General features: G+C 41.0%; 1 protein-coding gene across 2 annotated transcripts in view; it reads right to left on the bottom strand.

Annotated features, from left to right (window-relative positions):
• Positions 1 to 21822, bottom strand: part of LOC126162218 (protein regulator of cytokinesis 1-like) — a 237256-nt gene that overhangs the window by 156211 nt on the left and 59223 nt on the right. For both annotated transcript variants that reach the window (XM_049918565.1, XM_049918566.1), the window contains exons 3-5: positions 12799 to 12909; positions 1260 to 1400; positions 935 to 1054 (exon numbers count right to left, since the gene is read on the bottom strand). In XM_049918565.1, coding sequence (XP_049774522.1) covers positions 935 to 1054; positions 1260 to 1400; positions 12799 to 12909 — 372 coding nt within the window. The remainder of the gene's footprint in view (positions 1 to 934; positions 1055 to 1259; positions 1401 to 12798; positions 12910 to 21822) is intronic.

Below are 21822 nucleotides of genomic sequence, written 5' to 3'. Positions count from 1 at the left end.
ATTTCAGAAATAATATGTGGGATTGGAATCTTATTATGACTATGGAGAATTTTTGGAACTGACAACTGTAGGACAAGCATCAACTCAAGACAGATTTAACAGAAAACAAAATGCAGCTAAACAGAACTGAAAATGAAAAAGTAGTTGTAAAAATAGTTCCTAAAAGGAGTGGTTGTAAAATCAATGCGTCCAGATGGTCCAGAAAGCTGACCAACAGCTGCCCAAAAGCAAAAGTTCTTGTTACTGAGAAATGTAATGAAGTGACATTGGATGATATAGAGAAGGTTCATTAACAAGTCTCACTGGATTGAATTCTTTAGTGCAACGAAGTATTTTTTCTGGAGTTGGCACTTCAAAGTCCTTTATTAACTTTGGAACAAAATAAAATGAAAAGAGAGAGAGAATATAAGCAAGGAGATAGTGATTGACAACAGTCCAACTAATTTGCGAATCTTAAATTTATTGTTATTGAGCTTTTAGTGTGGAGTGAGATGCACCTGTTGTCCAAATGTACAATTTGTTTAACACAGCATGTTTTAGAACAACATGATTCCATTATCAAGTGTAAAAATTAATACATCATTGGACACTGTCAAAAATAATAAGCAAGTAGCAATAATGCAGTGTCAAACATGAGAGTTGAGTATAAAATGTATTTGACAGTGCATTCTTGCTGCTTGCTTATTATTTTTTGACTGTACTTGATAATGTTATGATGTTGTCCCAAAACATTGCGTTACATAAATCAAATTTTTGGACAATTGGTGTGTCTTAGCTGTCCACTGGCATTGTGTTACAGCTGTACTAAAATTTCACAACAGATCAGTGCGCTTTGACTGAAATTTAAATGCAGTACTTTGTGAAGAAAATTGCAGTATCTTGATAAATATTCCAATTAAAGAATAATGTATGAAGCCAGTATGTTCTATAGTACCTTTCGTGACTGCAGAACTCGAAGTCTTTGATTGAAAATGGCTATCTCTTCCCTTGTTGGTAGAGCATCCTCTACTTTAATCTCTGTAGCTTCTCCAAGACTTGAACACAGTTCTGCCTCCTAAATGAAAAAGTTTTACAGGAAAGTGACATTTTCTATAATATTCAATGATGTGTGAAGTTCTATGTATAAAAATACAAGAAAATATTCAAAATTTGGGAACACTGAAGTAAAAATCAAACACTCATTACTGAAATGAATTGCATCAGAATGTAAGCTGTGTTAATTATTACACTCTAGAGAATAAAGAGACACTGTTACTCACCTGCTTTGAAATCTCCAATATTTCTTTCATGAGTGCACATTTCTTCTCTTGAAGTGTTCTTGTTTCACACTCTACCTTAGTAAGAGCCTCACATAAAGGCAGCGTATCATATAACGCAGGATAAAAATGAACTTCAAGTTCCTGCAGAAATTAAAATAATATGATTTGATGCATGCTAAACTTACATAGTATCAAAATTTGAAGCTTGTGTACGTGTCTGGTGAGTGAGAAACTGATGAGCAGCATTATTAATAAAGACCACTTTTCTTATTTAAAAAAAAAAAAAAAAAAAAAAAATCAGGAAAATGGTAACAATCATCTTTTTTAACTATTTACAATTACAAGACAATACTTTCAACACAAATGTTGAAAATTCTACGTATAATATCACAGTCAATACAAAATTAACTACTATCTCTGGATGAAAACTACTTTAAATTATTTATAACATCTTACTGTACTTTGTACATAAAATACATTTGTAATACATAGAAGCCAGCCCAAATACTAAACCGAAGAGTATCAAGGGCAGAATGTATGTTTTTTACTTATACATGAGTTACATTGGCAACACTACCATCAGTTCTATTTTTTGATGGGCTGTTCAACAAAGCAGGAGTTTCGTTGGCTTACAAGTTAATGAAATGTTCTCTCACATATTAATGCTAAATGATAGGAATGCTGATCTCTAATCAGTGGAAAGTTTGGAGAGAGAACTTTGAATTTAAACTCTCTTAGTATAAAATAAATAGGCAGTCAGAATTCTGCCGTAGTATCAATGAAAGGCATTTATTGTTGATTCATTATATGCCTGTAAGTTCCAAGAACAAGAAAGGAAAAAATACGGAAATGGAAAGGACGAATCAGAGTCGATCCAGCAGCAGAGCAGGAATCCTGCAGGGCTCAATTTCGGGTCCACTTCTCTTCCTTGTGTATGAGAATGACCTTTCACTTAACATTCAAAAAGCAAAATTGGTACTTTTTGCAGACAATACTAGTGTTACCATAATTCCCTTCAGATAGAAAGCAACTTGGTAAATGATATTTTCCAAAGAATTATGAAGTGGCTCTCCAAAAAATGGACTCTCCCTAAGCATATAAAAAAACACAACGTACTACACTCAGTACTGTACAACAAATGTTCCAAATTTTTGGGTGTGCATAGTAATGAAAACTTGAACCGGAAGAAATGTTACAAGCTTCTCAAACAATTAAGTTCAGCTACTTTTGCTCTTTGTACAATTACTGATCTTGGAAACAAACATATTAATCTCCTGGCACATGTTGCATATTTGCACTCAATTATGTTGTACCAAACAAATTTCTGGGGTAGCTCATCACTTGGAAAGAAAGCACTCACTGCACAAAAGTAAGCAGTAAGAATAATATGTGGTGTTCATCCACAGACCTCACGTACTAGGCAATTTTAACTGCACCGTTGCAATACATACATCTGCTAATGAAATTACTAATAAATAATCCATCCCAATTTGAGAGGAACAGTGATGTGCATACCTACAATACTAGAGGGAAAAATGACATTTATTGCCCTTTGTAAAGCTGTCAGTGGCTAAGAAGAGAGTTCAACATGCAGGAACAAAAATTTTTGATCATTTGCCCAGTAACATAAAATGTCTGAAGCAAGTTTCAAATCTAATTTAAAATCATTTCTCACAAGGGTGTGTGTGTGTGTGTGTGTGTGTGTGTGTGTGTGTGTCCGCACCTGCACACACACACACACACACACACACACACACACACACACACATTTGACCACCTTCACAAACCAATCCAAATTGCTTTCAAATGTGGCAGCCATACATCCTTTGCCATTTCCACCATACTGAAATGCAACTCAGGCAGCATTTTGGCACATTTAAGATAAGAGACCCTGCAACTATTGAATCCCTCTTTTCGCCTTGGGTTCCGTCCTGAACATATCGGCTGCTAAAGCAAGCTCGCTCCTTTTATTGAACCGGCCTAACTTCATTTTGATCAAATGTATTTTCTTTTATATGCCTTCTTTCACTTGTATTATCATGTAATATCATCTTAAGTGGAATTCTATCAGCGTCGCAAACAGCCCAACCAGTCATACCATGCCTAACTCTGACAATTAAGTACAACCCCACATTGGAGGAAGTACTGAAATTGGCTAAATGATTCAAGTCTCCCAGGCAGACAGCTGCCATTTAGAATCTTGGGCAGACATGGAGGCCATCCCTTTCTTCAACCCATGTAATGCATACAGCTTAGCCGACAAAAAGGAAGTAGCTATCATCAAAGGAAACACTGTCACACTCTGGCTCAGCCCTGCAAACGAGGACATACTCTCAGCCACTCAACTGGAGCACTCCCGTTGTGCTCAGACTGTTATCGAAAGCATTCTGGGGATGACTGCCCAGAAAGTTGTGCACAATGCAGCAAAGACAGATCCCTTGCTTCCATATTTATAGCCTCCTCATTGTGGTACTCCCCTCAAAAATGGCTACTAATGTAATCACAACAGACTTTCAAACCACAATGTTGGCCCTGAATAAATTTTGCACTATGCTGGCAATGTGCAACACAAACCTAAGACTTTGTAGCGGCTGACGTTCATAAACTGTTCCACACACTACAGGCCTCCTGTCTCAAGTGTAATCTTGATGAATCTCTGTTCTTTCAACCGTCATTGGAAAACCTCAGTCTTATCATCTCTCAAGATGGATTTCAGACTACGAAGAAGCACGTGGAAATGGTCACAGAGCTCCCCAGCTCCTCAAACTACAAGAAGTACAATCTTTCCCTGGGAAAATCACTTATTATAGCAAATTTATTCCTGGCACTGTAGTGACTGCACATCTACTCTACAATCTTTGGAAGAAAGGAGTCTCTTTCTCTTGATTGATGGATTTTGATTGGGCATTCCAGACCTTCAAATAGGCCTTACCCTGTGCAACATGCCTTGCCACTTTCTAGTTACAGAAGCAACTGGTAATAGCTGCCAACACATCTGAAGGGGGCTTGGGCACCATATTAGAGCACAGTAATACCTATGGCTCTGAAGAACCAATTGCTTGTGCTTCAAAAATAATAACCACTGCCCAGAAGTAGTAGTTCCAGATTGAAAAGGAAGTGCTCGAGATCATTTACACATTAAGAAAGTTCAAAATTTTTCTCTAAGGAGCCAAGTTCCACTTACTGACTGATCATTAGCCCTTGATATCGCTCTTCGGCCCAACTGCTGAGCAGCTTAATCAAACAGCCCATCAGCACCAGTGATGTTCTGTTTCTCAGTAGATATAACTATGAGCTACATTTCCGAAACACTACTCAGCACGCACACACTGACGCCATGGTGTGCCTCCCAGTGACCCAAATCCGGCGTCCAGCCAAGACAAGGCCCTTTGTTACCATTTAGACAATGAGGCCCAGCAAGCCATGAACCACTTCCACATCATTGGATACCATATGACAAGCACCATGGCACCTCCCTCCATGTTGCTGCACCCCTAGGCACCACCACCACATGTCATGTGCCAATTGGAACCTGGTCAAGCATGTATACCCCTCTAAAGCTTCCACGGACATAGCTCTCATCCAGCATACTTCTTAGCATCCTGCCGGGCGCTGGGCAACATGACACAGCACTGTTCTTTGTCCTCATATGGAGGAAGGGCCGTCGTAACCCACTGGGCTACCACCCCCTTAGGTGGACATCAAAAACCATTGATGCCACTGCCACCGACCAGTCACAGTTATGACTCATCTGCTTTTTCTGCCACCCACTACCGTGCGCCTCAGCCACTAGAAAGAGAGACCACTGCAAATTTGCCCTGCAGGTACTCCCCTAGTGCCACCTGCACCATATTTCACTATGGCCATCTATTTATATGGCTGTTGCAGGTCTCTCTGGCCTTTTTGTCTTCGTTGGCAGTACTGTGCACTTACCATTCTCTACATAGGAAACCATTTGCTGTAACACTGAATTATTCTTGTGGTTTTGTCTTTGGGATTCCGCACTATGCTTGTGACATGAGCATTGAACTTTGACTATAAAACACACTGCTCAAAAGAATTTGGGGAACACATATATCAGGTATGTTAAATCTATTTTGATACAGATAGCACCTGTGATCCTACTGCATAGCTCGAGATCTTTGCTTTCAATGCATTCAACAAATAAAATCATTTGCCTTCTATTGGCTGTGTATCAGGTGACCTGCAGAAGAAAGTAAGTACTGGTGTCCCAGTGTTCCCTACTGAGGTACACAGATGGCAGTTGTCATCTGTGTACATCGTGTTCAGCCAAGCACATGCAATGCAACATTTTAATGCAGTGCAAGTTGCAAGAACTGTGTTTGATCCAAAGAAGATGAACTTTCTATCGTGCTGCCACAGATGTCAATGTATTTCCATCTGCCAACCGTAAGTTGTGGGCATGCTACAAGGAGGCAGGCCACTACACAAGGCAAGTTGGACAAGGTCACTGACGCATTACAACCATACATGAAGAGCACTATTCAGCCATCTGTGTTGCGGCATTATACAGCTACCGCCAGGGCACTGCAAGACCATGTCAGAGGGGCCACTGGAGCCATTGTCGCCAATCAGAATGTAAGAAAAAGGTTACGAGAAAGAATCTTATGAACCAATCATCCTGTTTAACTACTCTACTTGACACAACAACATGTCACAGCTCCCATTCAGTTCTGCCATTCCCATGTCAACTGGCAACTTTGTCACTGGCAAAACGTGTTATTCAAATAAGAGTTCATATTTCTTCTGACACAAGGTGATGGTTGTGTTCACTTGTGGAGATGCCATGGGGCGCAACACCTGTCAGATGTTGAGGACATCAACAGATTCGGGCAAAGTTCTCTGATAGTGTGGGGAAGCATCATGGTCAATAGCCCTACAGATCTTGTTATTGTACATAGTCCCCTTACTGCCAGGCAGTACATTGAACATATATGTTGGACCATGTAGTGGCTGCTGCACATGGTGCTGGCAATGAATTGTTTCTCATGCACAATAATGCTAAGGTCTATGTGGTGGGTGTTACCAGGGATGTCTTCTGAAGCCTTACAATTGAAGTAATGGCATGGTCGGTGGTAGTTCCCAATCTAGACCCCATCAAGCACTTGTAGGGCGCACTTGGCAGACATGTTCATGGTCGTTCTGTTCCACCACAGACACTCTAGGAACGCTTACTGAAGAATTTGAATGGATACCACTAGGTGACTTCTACAGACTTATAAGAAGCCACCACGTTAGTATCAGACAGTAATGAATGCTCACTGAAGGCATACATTTTATTGAAGCTCTCAAACTCCAATGAAAAGAAAACCAGGATGATAGGATGAATGATTGTTTCCACTTTGTTTTCAACAGCTATTGGACATTTCAGTTCTTGTTGGGTAAATAAACAAGAATGTAATGATTTGTTGTGTACTTAATATGTGAAATATAAAGATATAATTTGGTAACATACCCAGTCTTCAATTATTGCTCAATGAAGTATTGCAGATTCCCAAAGTTATGTTACCCTAATTCTTTCGAATGGAGTATCAGTTGACTGACACGCAGCACAATTCTTTCTGTTGCGAGTCACAACACATCCCCATGAGATGGAGGCATCCAAATCTCATTCCATCTCACTCCTGTCAAAAGTGCTTTGTTCCATAATGATCACCTTGAGTCCATCACTTTTTAGAGACGTTTCTAACCCCACCTCCACTTCCAATTCAAACACACACAACCAATTTACCGCATTTATTATTCAGGTGGAAGGCCAAGTACCCACACAGTACACCGAAATTAACAATTAATTTTGTTGACAACCCTATTAGTAATAGTAATTCCATCCACATGTCTCTCACTGCCAAAAGCATAAAAAAGACTCATCACCATCAGTTTACAAAATATGCTCCCATTTAAAAAATTACCTAACCCTGATCACATTTCCCTTAGAAACCATTTCATAATCTACTGGAACATCGAACTCATCTACATGGGTTAGATAAAAATATAAAAACAAATCATGAGAAATCAGTGCTTCAAATTAATGCAGATGCTAGCCAAGCCTGGAGGTTGCACTGTTGTATGTGACAACAAATGATACCTGTGCAATGTCCTCAATGTACGTTGCAAGTGTCCTGCGTAGTTGGGAGAGCATTTGTCGGAGCTAAGTGAATTCAAACATCAGCAAAATGTTGTTGCTCATATGATGGGTACTTCAGTAACTGATGTTGCCGACATCCTTGGTGTTTTAAGAGGCACTGGGTCTTATGAATTAAAAAGGAAAATGTACTTTATTCTTGGAATTTTGGAGAACCTTTTTGGTTGGCCTGAATAAAGAGTCAGAATATATGAGGGCTGTTCTAAAAGTAAGGTGACTTTCCAAGTTGTGCTGGCACCGTACATTCGATTATTGACCATTTTTTTGTTGTGTTGGTAAACACGTCCCAAATGTATGTTCACAGTTTCAAGTGTACAGCATACTTCGTTTGTTTTTGTAAAGGTTACAGGGTGTCTACGTGGACAAGAAAAAAAATTCCCGGATTTCCCAGTTAAAAACACAATTTCCCGGATGAAATTGCGTATAAAGCGGGTGAAAATACATCCGGGTTAAGTAACAGTATACTGTCCCTCGGAGCTATAAAACGTATCAGTCCTTTGAATCGTAAAGGTCTTATACCGGCGGAGGACGTCCCACCACTTTAGGAAACGAAATCCTGGAAAAACAATGCGTTTGGAAAGTTGTTTGATGCGAGACAATTATTTTCGTATTGCGAAAGTATTTACACAAATTACAGCACGGTAGCTTCCGAAACTCTAAAATAGAGATTGCGTTGAGCGATGCACTTTTGTCAGCCAGTCATAGCTCATGTCACGTGACCTCGCTAGCGAATGACGGCAGTTATTCAGAGCACGAGGCCTACGAGAAAGACAGGCCGCGGCGCGTACGTTACGAAATTACGCCGAGATCGCTCAACTCAGCTAAGTGCGTTTCTACACCCGTTAACTCGTAAGCAGATGTGTATGTACGAACGAGAATTCCACCGTCTATTGGCATCCACTGTTATTAGTCCTACAATGATAGGAAGTCCGTAGGCCTACTAACAGGCTCTAATTTGGCAATTAAAATCGTGCCAAAATGATTATCAGTTGCGTAGAAAAGTCGAAGTGTTCTGGCATGAAGAGACTTGTGACATTGCTCAGTAATACATTATGCACATTTTTTTTGAAGGTCAATTACACTTTTTGGCATCGATTGCATAATTTTTTATCTATGAAAGAACAACATTAAACATGAAAACTAACCTGAAGCTCGGTCTTTTTTTAGCGTGTGTTACATGTTAAGTCATATCAAATACAAATGTGCCAGTAAAATTTTAAATAGTGGCATAAATGACTTATCTTCTGGGCTCCACATTTTTCAAATAGCTGATTCTCAAAGTGTTACGTTTTGAATGAAAGTTATAAAGCCCTGTGATTTAAGAAATTCACTGCACATTCTCACGCGTAACATAAATCATCTTGCATGGAAATTTACTTTGAAAGTAACGCATCTCAAGCCACTATTCGTAATATTTTCTGGTGATTGTTAGAAATTTAAACAGTTGTGACGTCACGCACATCGAATGCACGTTAGTTGTTACGGACGTACTGCATAATCTTCGACCTTAAAGCCTTTGACACTTTTCGGTGTCCGCAAACTGGTCTGTGCATTGTGTAAATTATCCATTTTCTATCCAACTAAACTTTTATTTTGGTGTTATTCTCTGATTTATGTTTCATTGCTGCAGTATTATTCAGCAGTAGTGGACTAAAGTTCTTTGTCAGCGTATCTGATCTTACACGTCAAACCTACAAAACTAACTGAAATCTAAAACAATGAAAAATCCCGGAATTCTAAAAAATTCCCGGGTTTTTCCCGGATTTGTCCCGGATGAAAAAATTCCCGGGTTTTTCCCGGATCTCCCGGATGTCCCGGGCCGTATACACCCTGGGTTAGATTGTTTTAGCGTGCTTGGCAATTTTTGATTGTTATAAAAAATGGAGCAAAGAATTTGCATCAAATTTTATGTGAAAATGGAATGAAGTGCTCTCAAGCACATTAAATGTTGACAGTGGCATTAGGTATGCTCTAAGTAAAAAAAGGTTTAGAATTGGTAAAAGCTCTTCCAAGATGGCCGAGAAGATGCCAATGACGAACCTCACTCTGGACGCCACAGCATATCCAGATGATAACGTCGAAGCGGTGAAGAAAATTGTTTTGAAAAATCATCGAACTACTGTAATAGAAGTTGGTGAGGATGGCTGGCTTGTGTCATGCAGTTTTTTCGGATATTTTGAGCAGGAGACGTGTGTCAGTTTGTTCCGAAACTTCTCAATTTTGGTCAGAAGAACCGTCGCATGACCATCGCTCAGGACCTCTTGAGTGAAGTCAATGACAGTGCTGATTTGCTCAAAAGGGTCATGACTGGTGATGAAACATGGGTTTAAAGTTATGACATTGAAACCAAAGCCCAATTGTCTCAAATGGAAGCATCCCGGCGAGCCAAGACTGAAAAAGGCACGTCACATTCGAACAAACGTCAAAGTTTTACTAACTGTTTAATTATTGGGGCGTAGTGCATCATGAATTTTTGCTTCAAGGTAATACGGTCAATGAGGAGTATTATCTTAATGTTATGCGTCGATTGCGAGAAGCAATATGCAAAAAATTCCGAACTGTAAAAAAACAATTCATGGCTTTTGCATCACGACAATGCACCTGCTCATTCCTCATTGCTTGCGAGATGTTTTGGCCAAAAACAACACGACAACCACACCACAGTCACCATATTCACCGGATTTGGCCCCCCTGTGAATTTTTCCTGTTGCCATAACTGAAGACGCCTATGAAAGGATCAAGATTTTCAGTGACAGAGGAAATAAAAACTGCACCACTGGAAGTACTCAAGGCTGTACCAAAATATGCTTATGAGAAGTGCTTCGAGGATTGGAAGAAGCGTTGGCGAAATTGTATTGTATCCGAGGGGGATTACTTCGAAGGGGACAAAATGAATATTGATGAATAAATAATTTTTCATAAAAATATATAGTCATCTTACTTTTTGAACACACCACTTACTTCACCTGAGAATGTTCTCAGCTTGAGATAAGGGTGTGGGAAGTTGCTCCACACAGAGAACAATCTCCGATTTTGTATGAATAAAACTTCAAGTTAAATTTTACTGAGTTTTCTTTCATTAAAAATGGCAGAATCCATGTTGCTTGTAAGGCAAAAAAATATATATGTAGCCCAAAGGAATGCTGAATGCTGAAGAGAGAAATTGTAAAAGAAAACTCATGTATACACCAGACTGCTGTGTCACTGACATTTTCAGATGTTCTTCATGTTATCAAGAAATGATATCCAAAAAGCACCTTTGTGGATTCCATTTCCCAGAAACTTACAACTAGAAACAGTAAAAGGTACGTGCTGTTCAAAGTATTAGTTTCCACATGCAGTGTGGGCCCTTGATTGCACACGCATACCAGTCATAAAACCTGCTCTACATGGAGACCAATATATTAGCTGAAAGGGCTTTCCTATGGTCAATGTGCCAGCCAATACATGATTATGGTGAAGTGTTTACTAGTGTCGCTGCTCCACGAACTGGAACTGTGCATGATGCTAGGATAAGGAGAAACTTTGATGTATACCAGATACTAAGAGAAGACCAGTGTAATGCTTCAAAATTCAGGCTATGAAGGGCAAGACATTATACCAGTTTTGGATTTTAATGAGATGGCCTTATCGCTAACTAATTCCAAATGAAGTTCACTTCACAAATTCAGTCTGTATAACATAAAAATTGCTGTAATACTACGATACTGTTTTTTGTATTGTTTTTGTTCCTTGCCCTAATACCAGTTGGCGTATTTAAGTTACATTTTCTTGACGCATAAATCTCTCTCTCTCATATAACCAGGCAGATTAGAAAATTTAATAGCTTGTTAACTACAAATCTATCAATCTAATTCTCATAATGAAACCTTAATTCTCATAATGAAACCTCTTGGGTGATTTGCCTAAGTACTTGATATGAGCCCAGACCATTGTGCCTCACATTTAATCCAAAAATCTCATTTTAGAAAGTTCTGACTGAGTTCCAGTTTGGAGTAGATGAAAATGTGATGCATTCTGAAGATTTCAGTCGCATGTCTTCACCTAACTTTTTTTAAATGTTTCCTGTGCCAAAACTCCAGTAAGATTATCAGAAAACGCATTTTTGTAAACTGACTGTAACTGTTTTAATAATCTGATGTCGCACATAAAGCTATAATCGAAACATAATGCAACTCTTCCAGAATACACTGATGCCAATTCCATATTTGTACATTGAATAGTTTGACTGGGCAAGTTGAATTTAAACATAAGATTATGTGTGTTTTCATCTGAATCTTCCACGTGGGTTTCCAACCACTTTGACATTTATCTGTACCTTATACTCGCCGCATAAATGTTTACTGGTCAGGAATTCTGTAGTGTAAATCAAGCAGGAAATTGGTGAGATCAAGACTGTATGGTGGCTCATGGCACCCCCACTTCACTTCAAATGCTTCAGAAAATGTGTTGTTTGCTGAGCCACATAAGGACAAGCATTGTTATCTTTATTCTTTACATTTTTTATTTTCATCTAAGGACTTTACATAATCATACTGTACTCATTTGTTACAAGTTTTACTTTATTGGTTGGGTCTCTCTATTCCTTTGCGATCAACCCAAGGCTGTGGAAGTGGTAGAATATTGAACATCTCATTCCTGGAAACTATAATAATGAGCAGCTAGGCAGAGTACCACATGTCTGGGTAATCAGAATACAAAATTGGATAGGGCAGGAGCCCCAGACGTTACTCACTAATTACTGTTTCATCTCCAAAGTCGCACACTTGTGATGAGAACAGCTCTCTTTGAGATTTTTATTATATTTTTTACGGATACCTACATATTTTCACTATCCATGATCCCTACTCTTTGATATGCCCAAAATTTCACCACTGAAAGTACTCGGAACTTACGGTAACAGAGGGCCGTAAGTGCCGATTGGATCTTGGGTTCAGAAAATCCCATTTGCCAGACTAGAACTCAGTCAGGACAGAGATACTTACACTATAACAAAAGTGGAAAATTAGCCTCATGGTGAACGTAAGTCCTAAACTTTCCAGTACTCAATATCTGCCTGCTACAAACTGTGATTCAATCACATCCTAGAGTCTTCCTACCACCTTTGTAAAATATGTCACTATGAAAAATACTGTTAAGACGAGCCTTTAAGCATTCCTACAAAACACAGAATTTATTTGATGTAAAATATATTCATATTCTTTCTTTCATAAAAATCATACAGAATTATAATAAATTGTACTCTGAGCTACTTTAACCTCAGCAGAAACACCCTGGAGAAAAGTTTCATTTTTGCTCTGAATCTTCTCATTGACAACAAATATTAAACTTTTGTACAATAACATGATATCACCTACAGCATATTATCTTTCTTACCTTGCTTAGTTTGTCAGCTTCATGCAATAAAGAATTCAGCCTTCTGTGCATCTCATCTTTCTTATGTTGCTCTCTGGAAGTAATATGCTGGATACTATTCTGGATGCACTCCTGCAAAACACCATGTAATACTGTAATGATAATACTATGGGAAATTATACTGATAGAAGTAGAAAACTAGATGTTACACTGTTCATGACTGTCAGTTGAAAAAATTGCACACACCGTAGCTTAACGAATGAACAGTGCTGATCTCCTATACTCCAAAATACTGTGCTGCTGTCTATAACTTCCGTATTCCTCAGTTATACTGTCATTATCTTAGCCACTAAGAGAAATGCAGGTCAATTCTACTCATGGGAATCATCCAAAAAATCAACAGAAACTTACTCTCTGTTTGAATCACAAATGATATGTTTTCGGGTATTTGCCAAGTAGACTAGCTTTGGGCATTAAAATGGATTCATCAAATCTGCAATACACCTAAAAACATATCTAATAATAATAATAATAATAACAATAAATACTAGCCGGAGGTTGCAATCAGAAACTAATTTTCATTCCTCTGTGATCTAGCATCAGCAACACACCACAAAAATCAGAAATTTTACAATAATCTTCTCACAGAATTACATAATTTAATTACAGATCCACCAAGCTACGTATTTAATTTCTCAGTTTTATGAATGTTTTTATATAAAATTTGGCTAGGAATTTTGCTCTCTCAAATGAACTCTGCTTCTACATATCCGAGACACGAAAAAGTAAATTAATACTGCATTCTTATCCATGTGGTACCCTCTGTCACACACCATATATGGCTTGTGCGGTGTAGATGACACTTTCTTGCCTTTCTCTTAACACATTAATCTTTTGATGACAGCATTAGTTCCTAGTATTAACACTTAGATGTGAAAGGAGCATCTGCATATCCATTGCAGAGAATGGTTTACATGAACAAAGCCTGTTCACTATATTGTTATTTCTCTATTTTCTAACCTTTCCACGAGTGGAACATGAATTTTCTTGCCGGTTACTAATCTACGAAGAGATTAAATAATTTTTATGGCTCTGGGTTTTTGTTTTGCTTTGCTTTAGGGCACAAAAAACAACTGGGGTCATACGTGCCCAAGTCAAAACTATAGAACACGAAGCCAGAGCAGTTGAAAAACGACTATACATCAGTCCCAACTGACATAATAGAAGACAGCTAAAAACAGACACGTGGAAAGAGGGCCAAAATTAGACACCATAGAGAAATGGATGTCCAAAACAAAAAATTAAATGGCTTTGCCATATTGCTTTGGTGGATAAAAAGTAAATTGTGGTTGACAGCCCGTGCGTCATTTGCAAAAACAGCCAATAAATCAGAGAGCAAACTGAAGCAGGAACATAAATGGTCAAAAAATGGGCATTCCATCAGGAAATGGCGCACAGTTAAAACTTTGGCACAATGCGTGTCGGTGGGAGGGCCAAGTGGAGGTCACCCAAGCCACTGGGACAAGCCTAATAAGCCAGAGCTTATTCCCATGAAGGGAGGACCATTGGCAATTCCAAAGGGACACCAGCTACTGACAGGCGGCAACACAGAGATCATCGGAGGGAATATAGGTACTCGTGGGCTGAGGTACAAGGGCTGCAGCCTCGTTTCCTGGCAGACCGACATGACCAGGAACCCACAGATACATCACACTGGCTCCACCAAGAGTGGGAAAGTGACAGTTTTCCTGGACCCGCTGCACTAAGCGATGGGCGGTGTACAATGCATATAGACTTTGAAGGACTCTGAATGAGTCTGAGCAGAGGACACAATTGGGAAGGCTGAGTCACCGGATGTACTCCACGGCCTGATACAAGGCGAAGAGCTCGGCTGTAAATACTGAGCAGTGTGCCATAAGCTGATATCGAAAGACACAGGTGCCAATGACGAAGGCACACCCGACTCCACGGTCAGTCTGAGAGTCATCAGTGTGTACAAAGGTACTATCAAGAAGTTCCATGTGAAGGTCATGAAACTGAAGGCAATAGCCCAACACTGGAGTAGTGTCCTTAGGAAGCGAATGAAGGCCAAGGTTAACATGGGCAACTTCACAAAACCAAAGTGGTGAAGGGGAAAGATGCAGGTAGTGTGAAGTTAAGCCACCGTAGCAAATGCCAAAAGCGGACTCCAGTAGGTAACAGAGAAGAGGGACGTGCCCCATACTGGCAATCAAAGGAATCACCAAAGGAGGCGGCACAGGATGGGTGGCCACGCATGGCAGAAAAACAGCATGCATACCTGCTGAGGAGAAACTCACAGCAGCAGGACAGTGGTAGTTCAGCAGCTTCAGCATACAGACTCTCAACCGGGCTAGTGTAAAAGGCGCCCGTGGCCAAAGACGCGTAAACAAAGCACCCATAGTCGAGTTTCGAACGGACAAGGGATTGGTACAAACAAAGGAAGGTGGTTCGATTGACACCTAAAGAAGTACCATTGAGGACACTTAGGACACTGAGGCACCGTGTACAGCAGTAAGTCACATGGAGGACCAAGAGAGTTTCCTATTGAGCATGAGCCCCAGGAATTTCGTAGTTTCACAAACAGAAGGGCAGCAGGTGCAAGATGTAAAGATGGTGGGAGAAACCACTTACAATGCCAGAAATTCATACAGTGTGTTTTGTCGGTGGAAAAGCGAAAGCCAGTGTTGATGCTCCAGGAGTAAAGACGATAAAGACATCACTGAAGACGCTGCTCAGTGAGACAGGTCCATGGAGAACTGCAACAGATGGCACAATCGCCAACAAAAAGGAAGCCTGAGGTGCCCGGTGGGAGGCAGGCCATTATAGGGTTAAAGGCAAAAGCAAAGAGGACGACCCTGAGGCACACAGTTTTCCTGGATAAATGTGTCCAACAAGGCAGAACCCACACGCACCTCGAAAACTCGATCTTTTAAAAATTCCTGAAGGAAACAGGGCAGACAACTACGGAAGCCCCACATGTAAAGAGTACGGAGGATACCAGTTCTCCAGCAGGTGTTGTAGGCCTTCTCAAAATCGAAAATCAAGTCCACAGTCTAGGATTTCTGCAGAAAACCAATCATGACATGGGTAGTCAACTGCAGCATGCAGCACTTGAAATCCACACTGTGCATTCATCAGTAAATTGCGACACTCAAGCCACCATACCAGCTAGGCATGAATCATACAATTCATCACCTTGTGAAAGCAGCTGGTAAGAGAGATGGGGTGCTAGCTAGAAGGAATATTTTTGTCCTTACTGGGCTGATATATGGGTATGACAGTGGCTTCATGCCTGCGTCCGGGAAACATGCCCCCTGTCACATGAGGTGGTCTGTGTTAAGCAGAAAGTGCTTGCCTGCAAGAGAAAGGTGCTGCAACATCTGAATGTGGATGGGGTCTGGCCCTTGGGTAGAAGATCAGGATGAACTGAGAGCACGCTCTAGCTCCCTCATAGTAAAGGCGGCATTGTAGCACTTATGATTCGGAGAAGAGAAATGTATCGCCCGAGCCTCCTCTGCTCGTTTCTGATGGAGGAAGGCATGGGGATAGCGGGAAGAGCTCAAAATTTCCGCAAAATGGCGGCCCAAGGTGTTGGAGATAGCAAAAGGGTCCATGATGACATCATCTGCTACTGTCAGGCCGGAAACTGGGGAATGGATCTTGGTCCCAGAGAGCCATCGGAGGTTGCCCCACAAGACAGAGGAGGGAGTGGAACTGTTAAAAGAACTTGTGAATGAAATCCAGTCAGCTTTTTGCTAACCTGAAGAACGCAATGACACTGTGCACGTATCTGTTTATAATGAACACAGTTTGCCATCATAGGATAACAGTTAAAAATGAGGAGAGCACGTTGTCACGTAAAAACTGCGCCACGGTGTGCCTCTGTCCAGCAGGGAACGGAGACATGGCGTGGTCAAGAGAAAGTGCTAGGAATGGAATGTACTGTAGTTGTACGGATAACATTTGTAAGATATTCCAGCTGATCATCACAACTGGAGAAATCACATTCTTCGAAGGTCGCCAGGGAGGAGTAAAGTTGCCAGTCAGCCTTTGTAAGCCGCCCTTTGGGCGTGCATGCGGATGGGGTAGGAGTCAGCAAATGGAGGCCACAAGCGAAATGGTCGTTCAAGACTGTGTAAGAAAGAACGAACCACTAGAGATGAAGGGCAAGCTGAGCAGTGCAGAAGGATAGATCCAAATGGGAATGGGTGTGCAAGGAGTTGGAAAGGAATGTGGGTGCTCCTATGTTAAGGCAGAAGAGCTTAAGTTGATTAAGACAGTCTGCCAAGTGGGCACCTCTCTGACAGGTCCTAGGAGAACCCCAAAGGGGATGATGCACATTAAAGTCACTGAGTAGAAAAATGGGTGAGGTAGCTGCTCAATAAGCTGAAGGAAGTCTGCCCTGGTGACATCGAAAGATGGAGGAACATAAATGGTACAGAGGGAAAAAGTCAGATGGGGAAGGAAAAGGCGAACTGCAATAGCTCCAGCCAAACAACACCTGAGTCTTCCTCTAACTGGAAAGGCTCAAAGAAGTCCACCAAAGCCTTTGGTCCCACAAAGAGGATTTACGGCTGCTTTTAGCATCACAGCATCCCCTTGTACTCTGCCTTCAGGAAACAAAATAGCGCCCCTCACGACTGCTTTGAGCTTTCACATTTCTTACTGATTCGTTTTGACTGTCTACCCGTCAGGGAAATGGGTTGATTATGAATGTCATCCCGTATGAGCATCATGACGTCCCCATGAGATGTGGACTCAGGTGGTGTTTGGCTGGAGGGATGGAGAAAGTCTAAACGGGACTACTCCTGTCCTTTCCTGCCTACCGGTTGTGTAGTTGGTGGCTTCGCCACTTGAAGCGAGAGTTTGACACTGGGCGATTTCACAACCTCGAGCTCAACTGGAGGTCTCATGTCTGCGTGGCCATCGCCTTCATGGAGCGAGGGGTAACAAGAACAGAACTATAGGTGCCAGACGGGAGAACACAAAGTTTGCAACTAGACAGTAACTTGCGAGCTACTGGGTAAGGCGCTTTTTCCTTTACCCGTATCTCTTGGATAGCTCGCTCATCATCAAGATACACAGGACAATCCTGGGAGGAGGCAGCATGGCTGCCATTGCAGTTGATACAGCGGGGAGGAGGAGGCGGACAATCGCCCTCATGTGCACCCCTACCACAGGTTACACATCTGGCTGGGTGTCGAGAAGACGTTGTAGTGTGGTTGAAACAATGACACTTCTAGCAGCGCATCAGGTTCGGAATGTACGGCTGGACTGTGATAATTTCATAGCCTGCTTTGATCTTGGACGTAAGCACCACTCTATCAAAGGTGAGGAAGAGAGTGCGGATGAGCACTAAGGAGGAATCTACCTTTTTCATTACCTCTACAGCTACATATCTACTCCGCTAGCCACCAAGCGGTGTGTGGCAGAGGCACAATTTGCGCCAAAGTCATATCCCCCTCCCCCACCCCCAAACCCCTCCTCTGTTCCACTCGCAGATCGCGTGAGGGAAAAACGACTGTCTGAACGCCTGAGTACAAGCTCTAATTTCCTTTATCTTTTAGTGGAGATAATGGCACAATTTGAAAGTTGGTGGTAGTAATATATGCTCTACATCCTCAGCGAAGATCAGATTTCGGAATTTAGTGAGTAGCCCCTTCCGTTTTGCGCGTCATTTATCTGCAAGTGCGTCCCACTTTAAACTTTCTATGAGATTTGTAACGCTATCGCGGTGGCTAAATGTACCAGCCATGAATCTTGCCGCTCTTCTTTGGACCTTCTCAATCTCTTGAATCAGACCCAACTGGTAAGGTCCTCATACAGACGAACAATACTCTAAGACTGGATGAACTAACATATTGTAAGCAATTTCCTTTGTTGAAGTACTGCATCGCATCAGGATTCTACCAATTAACTGCAATCTAGAGTTCCCCTTGCTCATTACTTGTGTAACCTGATCATTCTATTTGAGATCATTTTGAATAGTCACACCCAGATACTCGACGGATGTTACAGCTTCCAAAGACTGAGCATTTATTTTGTACTCATACATTAATGGGGATTTTTGCCTTATTATACACAGTAGCTTACACTTACTAATATTGAGAGAGAACTGCCAGTCATTACACCACGCATTTATTTTCTGCAAATCCTCACTGATTTGTTCACAACTTTTGTGTGATACTACTTTCCTGTAGACAACAGCATCACCGGCAAACAGTCTAATGCTGCTGTCAATACCATCAACCACATCGTTTATGTAAAACGTAAAAAGCAGCGGACCTATTACGCTGCCCTGGGACACACCTGAAGTTATGCTTGTTTCTGCTGAAGTTACCCCATTCAGGACGACATACTGCTCTCTGTCTGTTAGAAAACTTTCTGTCCAACCGCATATGTCATCAGATAGACCGTAAGTGCGCACTTTTTTGAGCAAGCGACAGTGCGTAACTGAGCCAAACGCCTTTCATAAATCAAGAGATATGGTATCAACCTGGAAGCCGGTATCTAGAGCCTGTTGCACAAAGAGGGCCAGTTGTATCTTGCATGACCTCTGTTTCCTAAAACCATGCTGGTTTCTGCAGATGGACGGCAATGACACCTTGATCAAAATGGTAAGATTGGATTTCGGCCTCAGTTCTGCTGTACTGCTCTGCAGTGTGGGACTGACGGATGACATCGAAAAAGTACAAGAAGGGCAGCTCATTTTTTATTATCGCAAAATAGTGGAGATAGTGTCACAGACATGATACATGAACTGGAGTGGCAATCATTAAAACAAAGGCGTTTTTCATTGCGACGGGATCTTCTCATGAAATTTCAATCACCAATTTTCTCCTCCGATTGGGAAAACATATTGTTGGCACCCACCTACATAGGGAGAAATGATCATCACGATAAAATAAGAGAAATCAGGCCTCGCACAGAAAAATTTAAGTACTCGTTTTTCCCGCATGCTGTTCGTGAGTGGAACAGTAGAGAGACAGCTTGGAGGTGGTTCATTGAACCCTCTGCCAGGCACTTTATTATGAATAGCAGAGTAATCATGTAGATGTAGATTTACCATTCAGGCATGGTTAGTGCATACAGTTACTTTCCCACCATTTTCTGACCAGTTGTGTGTCAGCACAACAAAGCACTGGAAAAAGGATTTAATATCAGAGTATAAAACCCAACTCAGATATTTCAATCAAAAATAAGGGGGAGCGGGGGATGGGAGAAGGAGTGTGATAATGAGTGCATCTTTTGTTTTGTTTCATGAGGGTGTGGGCTGCTTCAGAAGGACAGGGAATTTTTAGGTGATGGGACATTAGGTAGTTCACATTGCCAACAGTGAACATATTAATACTAACACCATAACAAAACTGAGGGAATGATGTGAGGGGAACAGAACTGATGAATGCAGGTTGAAGACAGACTGGACTGAGCTGAAAAAAATACAAAGACCTTACAAAAGACCCAAATTTTATGAACTTTTAATTTTTTTGTGTTGGTTGTGTGTAGCATCCAAGTTTTTGATCTTGAGGTCCCTGTGCCAACTTAGGGGAGCTGAAAACCTGCAAATTTTTTGCAGTTTTTTAGGTTATTCACCTACATTTTCTCTTGCATCAGACTTCCTTTGAGACCAAGTACTTACTAAGGCATATAACTTCTAAGTGACAACACAATGATCGTCAAATTCTTAAAAAAATCTCCAAGGACAGGTTTGTAACATTATCATTTTAATTGAACAACTTCTTAAAGGATAATGGTAGGTGCCTGTTGGTCAACGCTTAACAAACATAAACAATGCCAGCCCACCCCCACCCACTCTTACCCTCAATGGAACACTCATTTCTGCATAAATGTGGTGAAAAAGTGTAGGTTTTTCATGGTAGATGCCTCTAATTGCCAAGGTTTAACAACCCTGAGACCACCACCTTCCTCAGTCTTCCCACCAAACATATTGTCTTTCTTACCAGTTAAATCTATGTTTAAGAAATAAAAATTACTACAAATTAATACACATGTGATGGGATGCAGAATCACTCGGAACAAGTTAATGCCTTGACCCCTTTGATCCAGATGTCAGGTTTAACTGGGCATCAGCTTCTTCCTCCTCAGCGATGATGTCATTGGTTAGGGGTTCTCCTTCGTTGTAATCCTTCTAAGAGTTCTCCTTGTTGAGGTATGGCAAAGGTGAATTCTTGCCACAATAGTGTACGCAAATGGTAGAGTACCAGAGCCCTGCGTTTTCTTTGGTGTTGGCATACAGTGCAAGAAGTGAATTTCAGTAAGGAATCTGGAGCTGCATGTTTTGTTGTTATGGGTATCATCCATTCTCTGATCAGTGTCCAGCCCCAAAATGGTGAAATCTTTTTGCTACCCAGCCGCACCTTTCTTGTAGATACTAGGTACAGTCGTTCAAGTGCGTGGCCATCTCACAAATTGAAGTTTGGGTTTGCTGCAGATACAGAGTGGCAAAGGCAATCTAGTGTATCTCTGTTCACATATTCTTTGCACAATGTCGCAAGAAACCTTTCCCTACTTCTAAAATTTTGCATGCTGTTGCACCAGGAAGTCAGAGAGGGAAAGGTTTTTCTTGTAAATTGTGCTGTCTTCCCTCCTCCTCCAAAGGGAATTGAGAAGTGTCTCACCTGCTTGCTGCACGAAGGGAAAAAATTTAGTGTGGATTGAATTTCCATGACATTGAAAAGCACAGAGCTCTGGAAGAATTATTCTTCACTCTCTTCTGGAAATAGATGTTATTTTCACAAGAGGTCAATGCTATCAGCAATACGAAAATCTCTGTCTTCCGATTTGATGGTAATGCTATCATAGTCAGCAGTGTTTATCATCAAAATTGTATCTTTTATTGTCACTTACCGACAATGCCTTTGCAGCCATTTCAGTCATCAGCACTGAAATGAAGTTTCTTTTTGTTGGTATCTTTTGATAAAAAAATTGTTACTCTGTAGTGGGTGGTGGTGTAGAAAAGACTTATTTTGTGGACAAGTTCAGTAAAGTGTCCTGCTTTGATAA

Source organism: Schistocerca cancellata, chromosome 2, assembly GCF_023864275.1.
Source record: "Schistocerca cancellata isolate TAMUIC-IGC-003103 chromosome 2, iqSchCanc2.1, whole genome shotgun sequence".
Classification (NCBI taxonomy): domain Eukaryota; kingdom Metazoa; phylum Arthropoda; class Insecta; order Orthoptera; family Acrididae; genus Schistocerca; species Schistocerca cancellata.
The sequence above is the reverse complement of the archived record's forward strand: the minus strand, read 5'-3'. Positions and strand labels throughout refer to the sequence as shown.